We start from the raw sequence: 19,651 nt of genomic DNA on the forward strand, positions 1-19,651 counted from the left end.
ATATGGTGTGAGAGGTAAGTTTCTGGAAGCAGTGAAAAGTTTTTATTGAGGATGTAAGGCATGTGTATGAGTAGAAAGAGAGGAAAGTGATTGGTACCCAGTGAATGTTGGTTTGCGGCAGGGGTGCGTGATGTCTCCCTGGTTTTTTAATTTGTTTATGGATGGGGTTGTTAGGGAGGTAAATGCAAGAGTTTTGGAGAGATAGGCAAGGATGCAGTCTGTTTTGGATGAGAGGGCTTGAGAAGTGAGTCAGTTGTTGTTCGCTGATGATACAGCGCTGGTGACTGATTCAGGTGAGAAACTGCTGAAGCTGGTGACTGAGTTTAGTAAAGCGCTTGAAAGAAGAAAGCTGAGAGTAAATATGAATATGAGTAAGGTTAGTGGGCTCAGTAGGGTTGAGGGACAAGTTGATTGGGAAGTAAGTTCGAGTGGGGAAAAACTGATGGAATTGAAGTGTTTTAAATATCTGGGAGTGGATTTGGCAGCGGATGGAACCTTGGAAGCAGAAGTGAGTCACATGTTGGGGTAGGGGGCGAAGGTTCTGGGAGCGTTGAAGAATGTGTGGAAGGCGAGAACGTTATCTTGGAGAGCAAAAATGGATGTTTGAAGGTATAGTGGTTCCAACAATGTTATATGGTTGCAAGGTATGGTCTGTAGATAGGGTTGTGTGGAGGAGGGTGGATGTGTAGGAAATGAAATGTTTGAGAACAATATGTGATGTGAGATGGTTTGATCAAGTAAGAAATGAAAGGGTGAGAGAGATGTTTAGTAATGAAAACAGTGTGGTTGAGAGAGCATAAGAGGGTGTATTGAAATGGTTTGGTCACATGGAGAGAATGAGTGAGGAAAAATTGACAAAGAGGATATATGTGTCAGAGATGGAGGGAACGAGGAGAAATGGGAGACCAAATTGGAGGTGGAAGGATGAAGTGAAAAAGATTTTGAGTGATCGGGGCCTGAACATACAGGAGGGTGAAAGGCGTGCAAGGAATGGTGTGAATTGGAACAGTGTGGTATACTGGAGTCGATGTGCTGTCAATGGATTGAACCAGGGCATGTGAAGCATCTGGTGTAAACCAGATGCCAGGATGTGGAAAGGGAGCTGTGGTTTCGGTGCATTACGCATGGCAGTTTGAGACTGAGTGTGAACGAATGTGGCCTTTGTTGTTTTTCCTAGCGCTACCTTGTGCACGCGATGGCGTAGGTTGGTGTATGTGTGTGTGTGCCATTTCATGTGTGGCAGGGTGGCCCCAGGAATGGATGAAGGCAGCAAGTATGAATATGTACATGTGTATATTTATATATATATGTCTGTGTATGTATATGTATATGTTGAAATGTATAGGTATGTATATGTGTGTTTGTAGGCATTTATGTATATACATGTGTATGTGGGTGAGTTGGGCCATTCTTTCGTCTGTTTCCTTGTGTTACCTTGCTAACGTGGGAGACACTGACTAAGTATGATAAATATGAATATGTATATATTTATTTATGTATTATTTTATTGTACTTTGTTGCTGTCTCCCGTGTTAGTGAGGTAGCCCAAGGAAACGGACAAAAGAATGGCCCAACCCACCCGCATACACATGTATATACATGTATAAACTCTTTCTTGGTCACTGTCTCCCTCCTTTTCCAGCAAAGTTTCGCTGGGAGTAAACATAAAAGGTCACATTCGTTCACACTCAGTCTCACATGCCCTGGTTCAATCCACTGACAGTTGACTCCGGTAAACCACATCGTTCTAATTCACTCTATTCCTTTCATCCTCCTGTATGTTCAGGCCCAAATCACTCAAAATCTTTTTCACTCCTTCCTTCCACCTCCAATTTGGTCTCCTTCTTCTCCTTCTTCCCTGCACCTCTGACACAGATATCCTCTTTGTCATTCTTTTCTCACTCATTCCCTCCATGTGTCCAAACCATTTCAACACACCCTCTTCTGCTCTCTCAGCTGCACTTTTTTTTTTATTACCACACATCTCTCCCACCCTTTCATTACTTACTCGACCAAACCAACTCACACCACATATTGTCCTCAAGCATTTCATTTCCAATGCGTCCACCCTCCTCTGCACAACCCTATCTATAGCCCCTTGCCTTGTAACCATATAACATTGTTGGAACCACTATTCCTTCAAACATTAAGGTAATGTTTTCGCCTTCCACACATTCTTCAACACTCCCAGAACCTTCTCCCCCTCCCCCACCTTGTGACTCACTTCCACTTCCATGTTTCCATCTGCTGCTAAGTCCACTCTCAGATATCTAAAACACTTCACTTCCTCCATTTTTTCTCCATTCAAACTTACCTCCCAATTAACTTGTCTGTTAACCCTACTGAACCTTGTTCTTATTCTCATTTACACTCAACTTTCTTCTTTCACACACTTTACCAAACTCAGTCACCAACCTCTGCAGTTTCTCTCCCAAATCAGCCACCAGTGCTGTATCATCAGTTAGCAACAACTGACCCACTTCCCAAGCCCTCTCATCCACAATAGACTGCATACTTGCCCTCTCTCTCCAAATGTCTTGCATTCACCTCCCTAACCGCCCCATCCATAAACAAATTTAACAACCATGGAGACATCACACACCCCTGCTACAAACCGACATTCACTGGGAACCAGTCACTTTCCTATCTTCCTACCCTTACACATGCCTTACATCCTTGGTAAAAACTTTTCACTGCTTCTAACAACTTACCTCCCACACCATATACTCTTAAAACCTTCCACAAAGCATCCGTATGAACCCTATCATATGCCTTCTCTAGATCCATATATGCTATGTACAAATCCATCTGTTTTTCTAAGTATTTCTCTCATACATTCCTCAAAACAAACACCTGAACCACACATCCTCTACCACTTCTGAGACCACACTGCTCTTCTCCAATCTGATGCTCTGTATATGCCTTCACCCTCTCAATCAATACCCTCCCATATAATTTACCAGGGATACTCAACAAACTTATACCTCTGTAATTTGAGCACTCACTCTTATCCCCTTTGCCTTTGTACAATGACACTATGGATGCATTCCGCCAATCCTAAGGCATTTCATCATGATCCATGCATACGTTGAACATCCTCACCAACCGATCAACAACATAGTCACCCACTTTTTTGATAAATTCCTCTGCAATACCATCCAAACCCACCCCCTTGCTGGCTTTCATCTTCTGTAAAGCTTTCACTACCTCTTCTCATTTTCCCAAACCATTCTCCCTGACCCTTTCACTTCACATACCACCCTGACCAAAACATCCTATATCTGCCAGTCTGTCATCAAACACATTCAACAAACCTTCAAAACACTCACTCCATCTCCTTCTCACTTCATCACTACTTGTTATTACCCTCCCCATTTACTCCCTTTCCCCATCCAGGCCCCACAGATGCTTTGCATACCCTGTTTCAATCCTTTGACAGCACGTTGACCCTGGTATGCCACAACATTCCAATTCATTCCATTCCTTGCATTCCCTTCACCCTCCTGTATTTTCAGGCCCCGATTGCTCAAAATCTTTTTCACACCATCCTTCCACCTCCAATTTGGTCTCCCACTTTTCCTTCTTCCCTCCACCTCTGACACATATATCCTTTTTGTCAATCTTTCCTCACTCATTCTATCCTTGTCCAAACCATTTCAATATGCCCTCTTCTGCTGTCTCAACCACACTTTTTATTACCACACTTCTCTTTTACCCTTTCATTACTTACTCGATCAGACAACCTCACACCACATACTGACCTCAAACATTTCATTTCCAACCCATCCAACTCCTCTGTACAACCCTTTCTATAGCCCATGCCTCGCAACCATATAACATTGTTGGAACTATGGGGAACTACTATTCCTTCAAGCATACCCATTTTTGCTCTCCAAGATAAGGTTTTCTCCTTCCACACATTCTTCAACTCTCCCAGAATCTTTGCCCCGTCCTATACCCTTTGACTCATCTCCATTTCCATGGGACCTTCCGCTGCTAAGTCCACTCCCAGATTTCCAAAACACTTCACTTCCTCCAGTTTTTCTCTGTTCAAACTTACCTCCCAATTAACTTGTCCCTCTGCCCTACTGAACCTAATAACCTTGCTTTTATTTACATTTACACTCAGCTTTCTCCTTTCACACAATTTACCAAACTCAGTTACCAGCTTCTACAGTGTCTCACCCGATTCAGCAACCAGCACTGTATCATCAGCAAAGAACATCTGACTCACTTTGCAAGCCCTCTCATTCACAACAGACTGCATACTTGCCCCTCTCATCCACAACAGACTGTATACTTGCCCTCTCTCCAGAACTCTTGCATTCACCTCCTGAACCACCCCATCCATAAACAAATTTAACAGTCATGGCGACATCACACACCCCTGCCGCAGACTGACATTTGCTGGGAACCAATCACTTTCCTCTCTTCCTACTCGTACACATGCCTTACATCCTTGGTGAAAACTTTTCACTGCTTTTAGCAACTTACCTCTCACACCAAATATTCTTATATCTATCAACCCTCTCACATGCCTTCTCCAGGTCCATAAATGCTACATAGAAATTCATCTGTTTTTCCAAGTATTTCTCACATACATTCTTCAAAGCAAACACCTGTTCCACACTCCTCTACCATCTCTGAAACCATAATGCTCTTCCCCAATCTGATGCTCTGTACATGCCTTTACCCTCTCATTCAATATCCTCCCATATAATTTCCCAGAAACACTCCAAGAAACTTATGCCTCTGCAATTTGAACTCTCACCTTTATCCCCTTTGTACAGTGTCACTGTGCATGCATTCTCCTAATCCTCAGGCACTTCACCACGATCCATACATACATTGAAAATCCTTACGAACCAGTCAACAACATAGTCACCCCATTTTTTAATAAATTCCACTGCAGTACCATTCAAACCCGCCGCCTTGCCTGCTTTCATCACCCGCAAAGCTTTCACTACCTCTTCTGTGTTTACCAAACCATTCTCCCCTATCCTCTCAATTCGCACACAATCCCGATAAAAAAACCCTACATCTGCCAGTATATCGTCTGTTTCCTGGTGCTACCTTGCTGATGATGGAAATAGTGATCATGTATGACATGCTGTCAGTGGATTGAACCTGGGTATGTGAAGCGTGTGGGGTAAACCATGGAAAGTTTCGTGGGGTCAAGATGTAGAAAGGGAGCTGTGGTTTCAGTGCATTAGAATAGAAGTTCAGTAGATCATGTTTCAGGCATTTATCTGTCTTGATTTTGAAGTAAATTTTGGCCTTAACTTAATGCTTATCGCATTTTTATGGATATTTCTTATCTTAGAATGTTTTTTTTAAGTTAAGAATTTCTTCATTTTCACAGGAAAAAGCACATGAGGTTTTCCAACGAAGTGGTGCTGATCTCATGATGAAACAAACCGTCACACTCACAGAGGCATTGTGTGGTTTTACTACAGTGATTAAACATCTAGATGGCAGGAATATAGTTGTTAAACACCCTCCTGGGTCAGTTTTAGTGCCAGGTAAGTAGAAATCCTTTTACTGTAGTTATTTACTGGCACCATGGAAACATATCTTAAATTTTTTATTTTGAAATATCCAGATTTTTTTGTAATTGAAAGCTAAAAAGGAGTGCTGAAATGGTTTGGACATGTGAAGGGGATGAGTGAAGAAAGGACGACTAAGAGAATACATGTCAGATGTGGAAAGAACAAGGAAAAGAGGGAAATCAAGAAAGTGATGTAAGGATGGAGTGAAAGGTGCTCTTAAGGCTAGGGGTCTGAAAAAGCAGAAGGGTGAGAATTGTGCATGAGAAATAGTGAATTGGAGTGATATTGTTTACAGAATGTGCAAGAGATATAATGAATTGAAGTGATATTGTTTGCAGCAGATGGCATTCTGACAGTGGGCTGAACCAGGGCTTTTGAGGTGGGTGAGGGAAATCACAAAAAGGACCATGGGGCCTGGTACCAGATAAAGGGTTTCAGTGTATTATTTGTAACAGCAAAGGAGGATGTTTCTCTGTTTGTATTGTTGCCATGTTAGCGTGGGAAATTGTGAATGTGTATGACAGCTAGAGACTGAGTGTGACCGAATGTGGCCTTTTTTTGTCTGTTTTCCTGGCACTACCTTGCTGAAGCAGGGGGTAGCAATGCTGTTTCCTGTGGGGCAGGTTAGCAGCAGGAATGGATGAAGGCAAGCAAGCATGAATATGCGAAAGATGAAAGCCGGCGAGGCAGCGGGTTTGGATGGTATTGCAGTGGAATTTATTATAAAAGGGGGTGACTGTATTGTTGACTGGTTGGTAAGGTTATTTAATGTATGTATGACTCATGGTGAGGTGCCTGAGGATTGGTGGAATGCTTGCATAGTGCCATTGTACAAAGGCAAGGGGGATAAAAGTGAGTGCTCAAATTACAGAGGTATAAGTTTTTGAGTATTCCTGGGAAATTACATGGGAGGGTATTGATTGAGAGGGTGAAGGCATGTACAGAGCATCAGATTGGGGAAGAGCAGTGTGGTTTCAGAAGTGGTAGATGATGTGTGTATCAGGTGTTTGCGTTGAGGAATGTATGTGAGAAATACTTAGAAAAGCAAATGGATTTGTATGTAGCATTTATGGATCTGGAGAAGGCATATGATAGAGTTGATAGAGATGCTCTGTGGAAGGTATTAAGAATATATGGTGTGGGAGGCAAGTTGTTAGAAGCAGTGAAAAGTTTTTATCGAGGTTGTAAAGCATGTGTATGTGTAGGAAGAGAGGAAAGTGATTGGTTCTCAGTGAATGTAGGTTTGCGGCAGGGGTGCATGATATCTCCATGGTTGTTTAATTTGTTTATGGATGGGGTTGTTAGGGAGGTGAATGCAAGAGTTTTGGAGAAAGGGGCAAGTATGCAGTCTGTTGTGGATGAGAGAACTTGGGAAGAGAGTCAGTTGTTGTTCACTGATGATACAGCGCTGGTGGCTGATTCATGTGAGAAACTGCAGAAGCTGGTAACTGAGTTTGGTAGAGTGTGTGAAAGAAGAAGCTGAGAGTAAATGTGCACAAGAGCAAGGTTATTAGGTACAGTAGGTTTGAGGGACAAATCAACTGGGAGGTAAGTTTAAATGGAGAAAAACTGGAGGAAGTGGTGTTTTAGATGTCTGGGAGTGTATTTGGCAGCGGATGGAACCATGGAAGCGGAAGTGAATCATAGGATGGGAGAGGGGGCAAAAGTTCTGGGAGCATTGAAAAATGTGTGGAAATCTAGAACGTTATCTTGGAAAGCAAAAATGGGTATGTTTGAAGGAATATTGGTTCCAACAATGTTATATGGTTGTGAGGCGTGGGCTATAGATAGAGTTGTGTGGAGGAGGGTGGATGTTCTGGAAATGAGATGTTTGAGGACAATATGTAGTGTGAGGTGGTTTGATCGAGTAAGTAAAGAAAGGGTAAGAGAGATATGTGGTAATAAAAAGAGTGTGGTTGACAGAGCAGAAGAAGGTGTTTTGAAATGGTTTGGTCACATGGAGAGAATGAGTGAGGAAAAATTGACCAAGAGGATATATGTGTCAGAGGTGGAGGGAACGAGGAGAAGTGGGAGACCAAAGTGGAGGTGGAAAGATGGAGTGAAAAAGATTTTGAGTGATTAGGGCCTGAACATGCAAGAGGGTGAAAGGCGTGCAAGGAATTGAGTGAATTGGAACTATGTGGTATACCAGGGTCGATGTGCTGTCAGTGGATTGAATCAGGGCATGTGAAGCGTCTGATGTAAACCATGGAAAGTTCTGTGGGGCCTGGATGTGGAAAGGGAGCTGTGGTTTCAGTGCATTACAACTGACAGCTAGAGTGTGAACGAATGTGGTCTTTGTTGTCTTTTCCTAGCGCTACCTCGCGCACTTGTGGGGGGAGGGGGTTGTCATTTCGTGTGTGGCGGGGTGGTGACGGGAATGAATAAAAGGAAACAGTATGAATTATGTACATGTTTATATATGTATATGTCTGTGTGTGTATATTTATGTATACGTTGAGATGTATAGGTATGTATATGTGTGTGTGTGTATGTTTACGTGTATACATGTGTATATGGGTGGGATGGGCCATTCTTTCATCTGTTTCCTTGTGCTACTTCGCTAACGCGGGAGACAGCGATAAAGTATAATGATAATAATGTATATTTTGATATGTATATAGGTTTTTTTTTTTTTTTTTTTTTTTTTTTCACACGATTCGCCATTTCCCGCGTTAGCGAGGTAGCGTTAAGAACAGAGGACTGAGCCTTTGAGGGAGTATCCTCACTTAGCCCCCTTCTCTGTTCCTTCTTTTGGAAAATTAAAAACGAGAGGGGAGGATTTCCAGCCCCCCGCTCCCTTCCCTTTTAGTCGCCTTCTACGACACGCAGGGAATACGTGAGAAGTATTCTTTCTCCCCTATCCCCAGGGTTAATTAATTAATCATGTCACCATTAAAATATTGTAACTCTTAAAATTCTAAAGTTATGAAAAGCATTGAAGAACTGTGAAGACATTTGTACAAGTAAGAAGAGGGGAAGGTAAGTGTGAAGGTGAAGGTGGGTGTGCAGCAAAGATGTATAATGTCATCAAGACTGATTAATCTGTTTACAGACAAGGTGATGAGGGAGGTGAATGTAAGAATCTTGGATTGAGGTGCAGGTCTAGGGTGTGTTTCACCAAATAAAGTATGGAAGATGAATCAGCTGCAGTTTGATGATGACATGGATGTGATGGAAGACCAGATAGAATCTTTAGAAGCTGGCAGTAGAGTTTGGGAGAGTGTGAAAGAAAAAGTTTGGAGTAAATGTATATAGGTGTTTATGTATATATATGTGTATATGAGCGGATGGGGCCTTCTTCCTCTGTTTCCTGCCGCTGCCTCGCTGGCTAAGGAAATAGCGATTATGCATGATAATGACAATAATAGTAAAAAATATACCCCAGATCAATTTCTAAGAAGAGTCTTTATGTTACCTAGGATGTCTTTCCAGAGGCTCCTGTTGCCCAAAGCTGTGCTACTTCAAGTAGGAGGGAAATATGAACTCCCTTGGAGTGAAAAATTCTTTGCCAAGAATGTTTTTCCAGTGATGCAGCCTTTGCTAAAGGTGACCCCCTCACTCTTAGCATAACCTTGAGCAGGCAGGTTATGGTAGCAGCAGACATTAATCTTGGTCATGTATTAGAGATGAATGTATTTTGACCTTACAAACATGAGAATCGGATATAACCTGCCCATATGGCAATAGGATCTGTATAAAGGGACTATTTTCAACACCTTATAGCATTTTATTTTTCCAAAATATGTTGTGAAAAATTATTCATGATTTTGCTTTTTTCTTTTTTGTTTTGAGTGTGAGTTTGAATATGGAAGAACCTGGAGAAAGTGGAGTGATCTAGGTACTTGGAAGTAGATATGGCAGTGGATGGAATGATGAAAGGTGAAAGGAAACAGAGTGAAAGTATAGATTTTTTAAAACCATATGGAGTGAAAGAAGCAAGTGTACTAAATTGTGCTGTGGATATGGGGGGAAAGACTGGATTGAGTGAGGGAATTTAAGTATCTGGGAGCTTTCTTGGGTAAGTGTGGTGATATGGAAGGAGATATAATGGAGAGATCAGTACAGGGTAGAAGAGCCATTGGGTTCCTTAATAGAATAATGAAGGGTATAGATGTAAGTAGAGAGAGGATTAAGGGACAGCATAGTCCTCCTAACCTTGACCTATGCAGCCAAAACATGGAAGTGGAATAACTATCTAGGAATGGTGAAAAGGACATGTTTGAAGGTATAATAGTCCTGACAGTGTTTTATGGATGTGAGGCACAGGTTGTGAATAGGATTGTATGGAAGAGGATGAATATATTGGAAATGAAATTTTTGAGGACAATATGTGCTTTGAGGAGGGTTGATCAAATTTGTAATGTTAGGGTAAGAGAGAGGTTTATTGATAAGATTTTGGTTGAGAGAGCTAAAGAGGCTGGTTATGTGGTGAGAATGAGTGAGGGGAGTTTGACAAATAAAATATATATGTACATATTTGTCAGAAGTGGGGTGGACAAGTAGGGGAAGACCAGATTGGGGTGGAAGGTTGAGGTTGAAGTGAATAAGATTATGATTTCTCAGGGCCTTACCATGTAGGAGGGTGAAGGGTGGAGACAGAATTGAGTGAATTGGGAAGATTTTGCATAAGAGGGAGACATGTCAGTTAACTGAACCAGGGTGTATGAAGCAGCTGGAGGAAACCATGGAAAGATGTGTGGGGCCTGGTTTTGGATTGGGGCTTTGGTTTTGGTGCACTATATGTGACAGCTAGAGAAAGTTGTGATCAGTTGAGGCCTTTTCTTTATCTTGGCATTTCCTCACTTGAGGGAAATGGCAGAGAAGCCAAGGAGAAAGAAAGATTGGTATTTAAAAGGAAAAGTAAGGGCAGCAAATAACTTCATGTTGATAAAGTATTGATGGGAAGGTAAGGAGAACTTGATGACATCTCTTTTGAATGTAGATTTTTACCCATTAAGGGTAAAAAGTATTGGTATTTAAAAGGAAAAGTAAGGGCAGCAAATAACTTCATGTTGATAAAGTATTGATGGGAAGGTAAGGAGAACTTGATGACATCTCTTTTGAATGTAGATTTTTACCCTTTAAGGGTAAAAACTCAATTGATTAGTAACTCAAGCATCTGTTTTCTCCTTAGGATGTATACGCGGAATAGAAGGACAAGGAATGCCAATTTACAAGAATCCTTATGAGAAGGGAGATCTGTATATTCGTGTTGATGTTGAATTCCCTGAGAATTATTTTGCTCCAGAAGGAAAACTTAAGGTAAGTGGTATTACAAATTAAGTTGTTTTTTGTCAGTGTATGGACATAAAACATTTTGAGTGAATGTAGAATGAAGCATAAACTATGTTCAGCAGTTTATGTGATTACCACAATAATCACTTCTTATTTATATTGAAGTCTTGTGCTGAAATGTTTGAATGTGAGTGATTGTAACGAATGATGAAAAGATAGGAGAAAAGACCTGCTCTGTTTGATGAGTAGGGGAAAAAATACTGTGTGTTCAAACCACAAAGTTACAAGTTTGTTGAGTGTACCTGTTAAGTTGTCTGAGAGGATAAAGGCATGTAGAGCATGAAACTGGGGAGGAGCAGTGTTTCAAAAGTGGTAAAGGGTGAGTGGATCAGATGTTTGCTCAGAAAAATGTGTGAGAAATACTTGGAAAAACATGCATTTATATTTCTTTTCTTTCTTTCATACTATTCGCCATTTCCCGCATTAGCGAGGTAGCGTTGAGAACAGAGGACTGGGCCCTTGAGGGAATATCCTCACCTGGGCCCCTTCTCTGTTCCCTCTTTTGGAAAATTAAAATATATGGCTTTTATAGATCTGGAGAAAGCTTATGATGGGATTGATAGAGATGCCTTGTGGAAGGTATTAAGAAAATATGTTGTTGGGGGGAAAGCTTCTAGAAAGAGGTTTTATCAAGGGTGGAAAGCAAGTGCACATAGGTAGATTGGAAGGCATGTGTACAAGTAGGAAAAAAAGAGAGAATGATTATAAGTGAAGGTTGGTCTGTGGTCTGTGTTGTTGCCATGGTTGTTTTAATTTGTTTATTGATGGGGTGGTGAGGGAGGTAAATGTGAGAGTCTTGGAGGGAGGGATGATTATGCAGTCTGTTGGGGGATGAGAGGGCCTGGGAAGTGAGTCAGTTAGTTTTTTCTCATTGTATTGATCTGGTGGTAGATTGTATTGAGGAACTGCAGAAGTTCTGACTGAGTTTGGAAGAGTGTGCAGGAGAAAGTTCAGAGCAACTTTGAATAGAAGCAGGGTTGTTGGACAGGATAGTTAAGAGTGTGAGTTTGAATTGAGAAACATTGGAGGAAATGAAGTGTTTTAAATATCTGGGAGTGGGCATGGCAGTGAATGGAACTATGGAGGCAGAAGTGAGTCATAGAATGGATGAGGGGTGACAGTTCTGGGAATCCTGAAGAACGTGTGGAAAGAGTGAACATTATCTAGGAGGACAAAAATTGGTATTTTTGAAGGTGTAGTAGCCCCAACAATATTATGTGAATGTGAGGCATTAGCTATAGATAAAACTGTACAGTGGAGGATAGATGTGTTGGAAATGAAATGTTTGAGGACAATATTTGTTGTAAGGTGTTTTGATCAAGTAAGAAATGAAATGGTAGGAGAGAGATGTGTGTGATGAAATGGTTTGGACATATGGTGAGAATGAGTGAAGAATGGTTGACAAAGAGGATAAATGTGTCTGAAGCAGGGGAAACAAGAAGAATGGGGAAACCAAATTGGAGATGGAAGATTTATCCTACTTATCATGCTTGATCGCTGTTTCCCATTTCAGCGAGGTAGTGCCAGGAAACAGATGAAGAATGGCCCATCCACTTATGTACACTTACTTATACATAAACACCCATACACGCACTTATACATTATTATACTTAGTTATCTCCTGCGTTTGCGATTTAGTGCAAGGAAAGAGACGAAAGAATGGCCCAACCCACCCACATACACATGTAAATACGTAAACATCCACACACACACACATACACATACACACACACATACATACCCATACATTTCAACGTATACATACATGTACATACACAGACATATACATATATACACAAGTACACATTCATACTTGCTGCCTTTATCCATTCCCGTTGTCACCCTGCCACACATGAAATAGCACCCCCCCCACTCACGGGCGAGGTAGTGCTAGGAAAAGACAACAAAGGCCACATTCGTTCACACTTGGTCTCTAGCTGTCATGTGTAATGCACCTAAACCACAGCTCCCTTTCCACATCCAGGACCCACAAACTTTCCATGGTTTACCCCAATGCTTCACATTCCCTGGTTCAATCCATTGACAGCACGTCAACCCCGGTATACCACATCATTCCAATTCACTCTATCCCTTGCACACCTTTCACCCTCCTGTATGTTCAGGCACATATACAAACGTATACATCTGCATATCAACATATACTCGTATACATATACACACATTTACAAATATACACATGTACATATTGTTGCTTGCTTGCCTTCATCCATTCCGGCACCACCCCACCCCACAGTTATCAGCATCGCTCCCCCTGCTTCAGTGAGGCAGTGCCAGGAAAACAGACAAAAAGACCACATTCATTCACACTCAGTCTCAAGCTGTCATATGCAATGCACTGAAACCACAGCTCCCTGTCCACATCCATGTCCCAGAGACCTTTCCATGGTTTACTCCAGACGTTTCACTTGCCCTGGTTCAGTCCATTAACAGCACGTTGACCCTGGTATACCACATCATTCCAATTCACTCTATTCCTTGCACGCCTCTTGCCCTCCTGTATGTTCAGGCCCCAATCGTTCAAAATCTTTTTCACTCTGTCCTTCCTCCTCCAGTTTGGTCTCCCACTTCTACTTGTTCCTTCCACCTCAGACACATATGGAAGAATGAAATGATAAAAATTTTGAGCGATTGGGGCCTGAACATGTAGGAGGATGAAAGGTGTGCACAGGTTTAAGTGAATTGGAATGATATTGTATACTGGGGTTGATGTGCCATCAGTGGACTGAACCAAGGTATGTGAAGCATCTGAAAAAACCATGGAAAGGTCTGTAGGGCCTTGTATATGGAGCTGTGGTTTCAGTGCATTACACATGCCACTTAGAGAATGGATGTGAGCAGATGCAGCCTTTTCATCATCTGTTCCTGGCACTATCTTGCTAAAATGGAAAACAGAGCTCAAGTATGATAAAATAGAGGAAAAAACATTCAAGTATTTTTCTGTCACCTCTGTGGAGTTAAAGTTGAAAGTACCCCCACAAATTTTTTTTGCTTTTCAATTATGCACTTTATTCTTTAACTGAATAGTCTCCCTAAAGTATTTTCCATTTCTCAGTCTGTTCCTGCTTTTACCTTCAGCTTCCTGTTTCTGCTGCAACAGCACTCATTCCTATCACATAAACACTTGTGTTCAGAAGGAGTCAGCATGAAAATTCTAGTTTAAAAGTCAGGAAAAGCAGTAAATTATGTATCATTGATAATTATTTTGAAAGTAATATCAAAGTTTCTTTGCAGGAATTGGAAGCGCTTCTGGGAGGACGACCTGCAGCCCAAGAAATTGCTGCTGATGCTGAAGAAGTAAATATGACAGATTTTGAGGAAAGCCCAGGTTCAGGAGGCTTCCGAGGTCAGTACTATAATGAAGATGATGATCATCCTCACACTGGTGGACAACATGTACAGTGTGCACACCAGTAATAGGGAAGGTTAACGGCATTGTAATGGTTAATGTTGGACAGACATTTTCTGTGAATTAGACCATTAAAGAGCACCTAAAACAAGTTGTCAGCCATGTTACTGGGAGTTAGTAGCAGTTTTACAGTCACCTTTAATTAAAGAATCCAGGTACAATGCACACACCTCTGTCATGTAGCCCATGTTTTGTGGTCTGCTCATGGTGTTATGTAGTGCTGGGTTGAAAGCTGTTTTGATATGTTCTAAATTATTACTTCCTGCACAGGGCATGCCACAGTACTGAGAGTGGATAGTTACTTTAGAATTATTTTCATTAGATGCTCCATACGACCAGGGGAATGGGAAAGTTTTATGAATAAGATGATAAAGTTCTGTCAACTGTACATGATTTGACAGTTTTATTATATGTTGATGGGAGGATTACAAGAAACTTTTTGTTTTCTCTGTTAGGACTTTAAGGATTTTAAATAATTCCTTTTCTTTCAAGTTTAAATATTCCTTGAATTTAGCAGCCATTAGCCTTTTTATGATTTTCACAAACAGTGGCTTTATGATGAACAGCGTAGTTAATGAAAGCAACCATTGTTGTCTTATACTAAAGTGAAGCCATTCCCACCCATTATTTAAAGTTCAGTACTATGCTCTTGCTACTTTGTGTGCCACTGAGTGTGTTGAGGATCTGCAAAGTGACACCAACTATTTTCTGTGATATGCCATTTCAATAAGGCTTATTCTACTTCATTTTGTGAGGAGTTAATGGTACAATAACTTGTACCATGAGACCTGTAACTATACCTTGAAACTCGAGTAGAGTCCTTAGGCTGAGCAGGTTTGGCAGTGTTTTTTCCCCAGGTTATGTGCAGAGCTCATCATTTTTGTGGTATTATTTTGTCTTTTTTCTTATTTCAATGCCACCTCACAAAAATGGAAATTTTGTAAACAGATATTAGTTTCAAGCAAATCTTTCTTCAAAAATCGATAAACAGGAGATCGTTACTTAAGTAGGAGGTGTAGCAGTTAATTGGAAAATAGTCTCTTGATTAACTGCTTAATTTTTTTTCAAAGTAGTGTATGAAAGATATATTGTGTTATGATTGAACGGTTTCCAGAATTTAGAGGATTTTGTTACCCCTAAGAATTTATTATACAAATCAGCAAACAAATTGGAGAAGATGCTGTGAATCATTTAACTCAGAATAGATTGCTTACAGTGGTTATACCAGGTCATTTGTAGATAATGAAGTCATAGAGAACTCGTTGCATTAGTAGTGAACCCTTGCCACTTCATCACAGTCAGGGAAAATGGCTGTCATATTAGTTGACAGATGTCAGTATCAGAGACCCCCTTAAGTTATTCCCACTGCTAGAGAGGGAATGTTTCTCTGTGCAAGCCAATAAGTGACTTAAAAGCATTAATCTCTATATTTTGCAGGCTGTTTTATTTCATTTGTGTTCAGTGCCTGAAGATGTTTTTAATCTGTTCCCAAAACGATGATTGTTTTATAGTTTATATTGAAAAATAATAAGCAAAACAATGAGCAAAAATGAAGTCAGGAGTTTAAACACTTACTAATTAATGGTGGTGTGTGGTCGCTACTGATTAAAGACAGAACATAATGTAACCAGAGCACTTACTAATTAATGGCGGTGTGTGGTCTCTACTGACTCAGAAGTAGCTGCAGACAGTGATAACATGATTTAGTGAGGAATTTAGGGCTTCATGGGTTGCTGGACATTCATAGATTTTCTCTGCAAATATGGCCTCTTCAGTTGGAAATAATTGATTTAACTGACTGTTGAAACGGTGGGTGATGAGTTGGCAAAGGTTCACTGAATCTTTACAGCATTATTGCTTACATAATGTTATATGAATTGTAACTGATGTATAGTTTTGGGATTTTTTATTATTGATTTTTTTTTTATTATTATAAGTGTTGTGCATCATAATGACAGTGGTATATTCTGTTATGATAGAGGTTTTACTTCTTAAATGTTCAATCTAAGTGCTGATTGCCATGGACACAGGCATAATGCTTAAATTGTTGTTTTTGATTTTCTAAAGATTAATCATTCTATTGAATTATTTCCTCATATATTTTATTTTTAAACTTAACTATAAAATTAAAATTTTGAACAATTAGAAACATATTGTTTTTAACTTACCTTTGTAGTTTTACAGTTTAATTTTCATGATTGAAATATGGTATATGTAATTGTGATTATCCACTGCATGACATGTTTCCAGTCCCACTTGTTGAGAGGTTTCACATTATTGAAACATCTTGAGTCTTAACAGTTGGTAGTTACACCCCTACAGTGACCTGTGCATAATGATATCCATATGTGGAAAGATGTTGCCTTGAAATATTGTTGCAGATAAATATTTGATATCTAAAGTAATGGCACATAAGTAGCCAGATTGTATTACTGATGACATCTAAAGTAATGGCACATAAGTAGCCAGATTGTATTCCTGTTGACTTGATATAATGAATGATAATCATTTCAGTTGATTCAAGTGATAGCTTTGTATTTAGTGGAGGACTTGCATTTTCCTGGTAATTAGAAACATTCATTATTTTTAGATGATCACAGACTATGACCATAAACGAAACTTAATAATAGAGTGGTTATCAAATTACTCTTTAGTTTTGCCAGACATTCCCATTTAGTTGTTACTTTTTATAGTTAAAACTTTTAAAAATGTACTTGTGGAACATTCTTAAGTGTATTTACAGATTTTGAAACCATGAATGTTGTAAATCAGGTGCTGATCTGACTGAATGTGGTACAGATATTGTTGCTGTACTGTCATTTTGGATGAAAATGTTTCAGTATGAAAAGTGGTTCCCTATCTGTGTAAATTTATAAGCTGAGAGTGCAGCTACATCTTGGTTTTATCGTATTTGATTTATAGGGTTGAGAAGCAAGATTTAATTGCACTTTCAGAATAAACATTTGGATGGAAACAGGTGTATTAATTTATGAGGGATCCTCTAGCACTACCAGTATTGAAAATAATGCTTTTAATGAAAGTTTAAAAAGAGAGGGTATTGATATTACGAAGATTTAATGATACTAGTTATTTTGTGTTATGTGATGAAACAAAGTTTGTGGACTTGAATTACATATAGCTATATCCCAGAGAACCTATGAGGAGCTGGTCTTCAATTATAGTGGATAAATGATTATCATATGTGCATGTAGAATTGCTCACATTTTCCTACCATGCATTTTAGCCATATTTATACTACAGTATCACTTGTTTACAAAAGAAACAAGTAGTTCTTTCTCCATTGCTCTTCATTCATTTCTTATGTTTCCTCTCTTATCTGGTTTTGCTGCTCTGTTCATGTACTGAGTAAATTTCTATTCTTTGTACATTCTATTTTACTAGTGTTGTAAGTGGGACTTGCTTTACGTACTTGATAGGCAAATTAGCATGCACAATCTTTAGCTTATTCCAAATATTGCCAGAGAATTTTTATCACCATATGTGTTGGTGGTCATCTACTATAGTGGTTAGAAAGGATTCTGCTCACATCACCCTTTATTTTTATAGAAAGTTTCTACAGATTTTTTCCTTTGTGTTAGAGATGAAAACTTCTATTGACTGTACCCGATTGGTTTAAATGTACCATATATCAAAACAACTTAAAAGGCTATCTCATTAATAGTGAAATATTTAAGATTGACACAATTAACTAAAATGTGTGCTTGACAGAAATTAGAGGTCTTTGAGTGTTGGTAATTTCACTGAAGGCAAGGAAAATGTATCATTTGTAAATATGCATGTAAGTTATGTTTCCACTATCAGTATTTAGCTTCAGAATGAAATGGCTTGTATGAATGAATTCTTTTATCACACATCCATGATTTATACAGTGTTTATAGAGGCACTGGTTCCTAGGTTAGTAGGGACTGATGTAAGATGGGCATCTTACGTTGGCATGGCTTTTTAAGGATTCTATAAACAGAGTTGTCTTGTTAGTCATAGTATGAAGTGTGGATAGAAAAGAATGCTGCAAAACTTATAGAAAGTAGAAAGATCATTAATTACAGATGGTATACTTGATGGGGAAGATAACAAGAGGAACCACTTGACATTGGGAGGGAAAGTGAGGTTCATTTAATGAAGTGGAGGAGATTAGATTATTGGGTGAGAGGCTGGGAAAGGGTCCAAATGTGTGTTTAGTTATGATGGAGGAATGTAAGCTTAGGTAAGTGTTGAAAGGTGGGCAAATTTTGGGCAATGTGAGAAAGAAAGGTCATAACGGGTAGATGTTGGTATATTAAAGTTTTGCAAGGCACAATTCATTATGAACTACAGGATTATAGAATTGGCAGAGTGCAAACTATAAGATAGATACTTGATGAAGGAATACTATATAAGAAGATGGAAATTGTTTGAGCTTGCTTGTTAGATCCTAGAAGACTGTATTGGATGTACATATAGATAGATGACCTTATACTAGTCATAGTTTTTAGTTGTAATCTTGACATATGCATAAAGTTTGCCGACTTTGGGAAATTGTGAATGTATATATATATATATATATATATATATATATATACCAATAATGAGTTTGTTTTATCATGTTACATCAATACTTGATATTTCAGGCAGTACAGGCTTACTTAAAAAAATTTCTTTTGTGATTGAACTTTACAAATTGTATGCTTATCTTCTGTTGATGCTTGGCTGTTTACTGCAGAGTGGGTTGGCAACTTAAAGAGAAAATCTTGGCTCATTGGGATATTGATGTCAGTTATGATGTCCTAAGCCTGCCATTGCTAGTGTTTAATGCCGTAATTGCCTTTGTGAGTTGGCTCATCCATGATGAATTAGTAAAATGAGAACATGTGTAATGCCTCAATACACAGATTTCTCAGATAAAGGCTTTGTCTTTGTCCATTCCTTCTCATAGGATTAATCTTGCAATGCTAATCCTAGTTTAGAATTTGTCTGTCATTTTAATTGTTACTTGCCGTTAAGGAAATCTCTTTGAATTATATAATATACACTTAACGCTGATAGCTTACCTCATTTACTTGTGATAAGCAATAGATTGCCCTAGTGCATGTCCCATAAGTCTCATTTTCTACTGTGTGCATCAGAAAATTAGAAGTAATGGAATAGTTTTATATTTTTCAAACTGATATTGCAGGTCTTCTTTTGTCAGTTTATTTTTGAATGTAAAATGCTGCATATATTTTAATTTCAAGGTGAGTGTTTACATTCTGATGCATTCATTTATGCATATGGAATGAGGGAGTATCTTGATTTTTCATCTTTAACTTCAGGTTATTGATTTCAGCACTACTCATCTGTCTTGTTTATGTTACATATGGCCTTAAAAGTATTATGTTCT

General features: G+C 39.3%; 1 protein-coding gene across 1 annotated transcript in view; it reads left to right on the plus strand.

Annotated features, from left to right (window-relative positions):
- Positions 1-17,248, plus strand: part of LOC139760489 (dnaJ homolog subfamily A member 2-like) — an 82,960-nt gene extending 65,712 nt beyond the window's left edge. Inside the window, exons 7-9 of the mRNA XM_071683773.1 lie at positions 5,363-5,522; positions 10,687-10,814; positions 14,100-17,248. Coding sequence (XP_071539874.1) covers positions 5,363-5,522; positions 10,687-10,814; positions 14,100-14,282 — 471 coding nt within the window. The 3' untranslated portion in view covers positions 14,283-17,248. The remainder of the gene's footprint in view (positions 1-5,362; positions 5,523-10,686; positions 10,815-14,099) is intronic.
- The last annotated feature ends 2,403 nt before the right edge of the window (positions 17,249-19,651 follow it).

The sequence above is a fragment of the Panulirus ornatus genome, chromosome 37 (assembly GCF_036320965.1).
Source record: "Panulirus ornatus isolate Po-2019 chromosome 37, ASM3632096v1, whole genome shotgun sequence".
In the NCBI taxonomy this organism is placed as follows: Eukaryota; Metazoa; Arthropoda; class Malacostraca; order Decapoda; family Palinuridae; genus Panulirus; species Panulirus ornatus.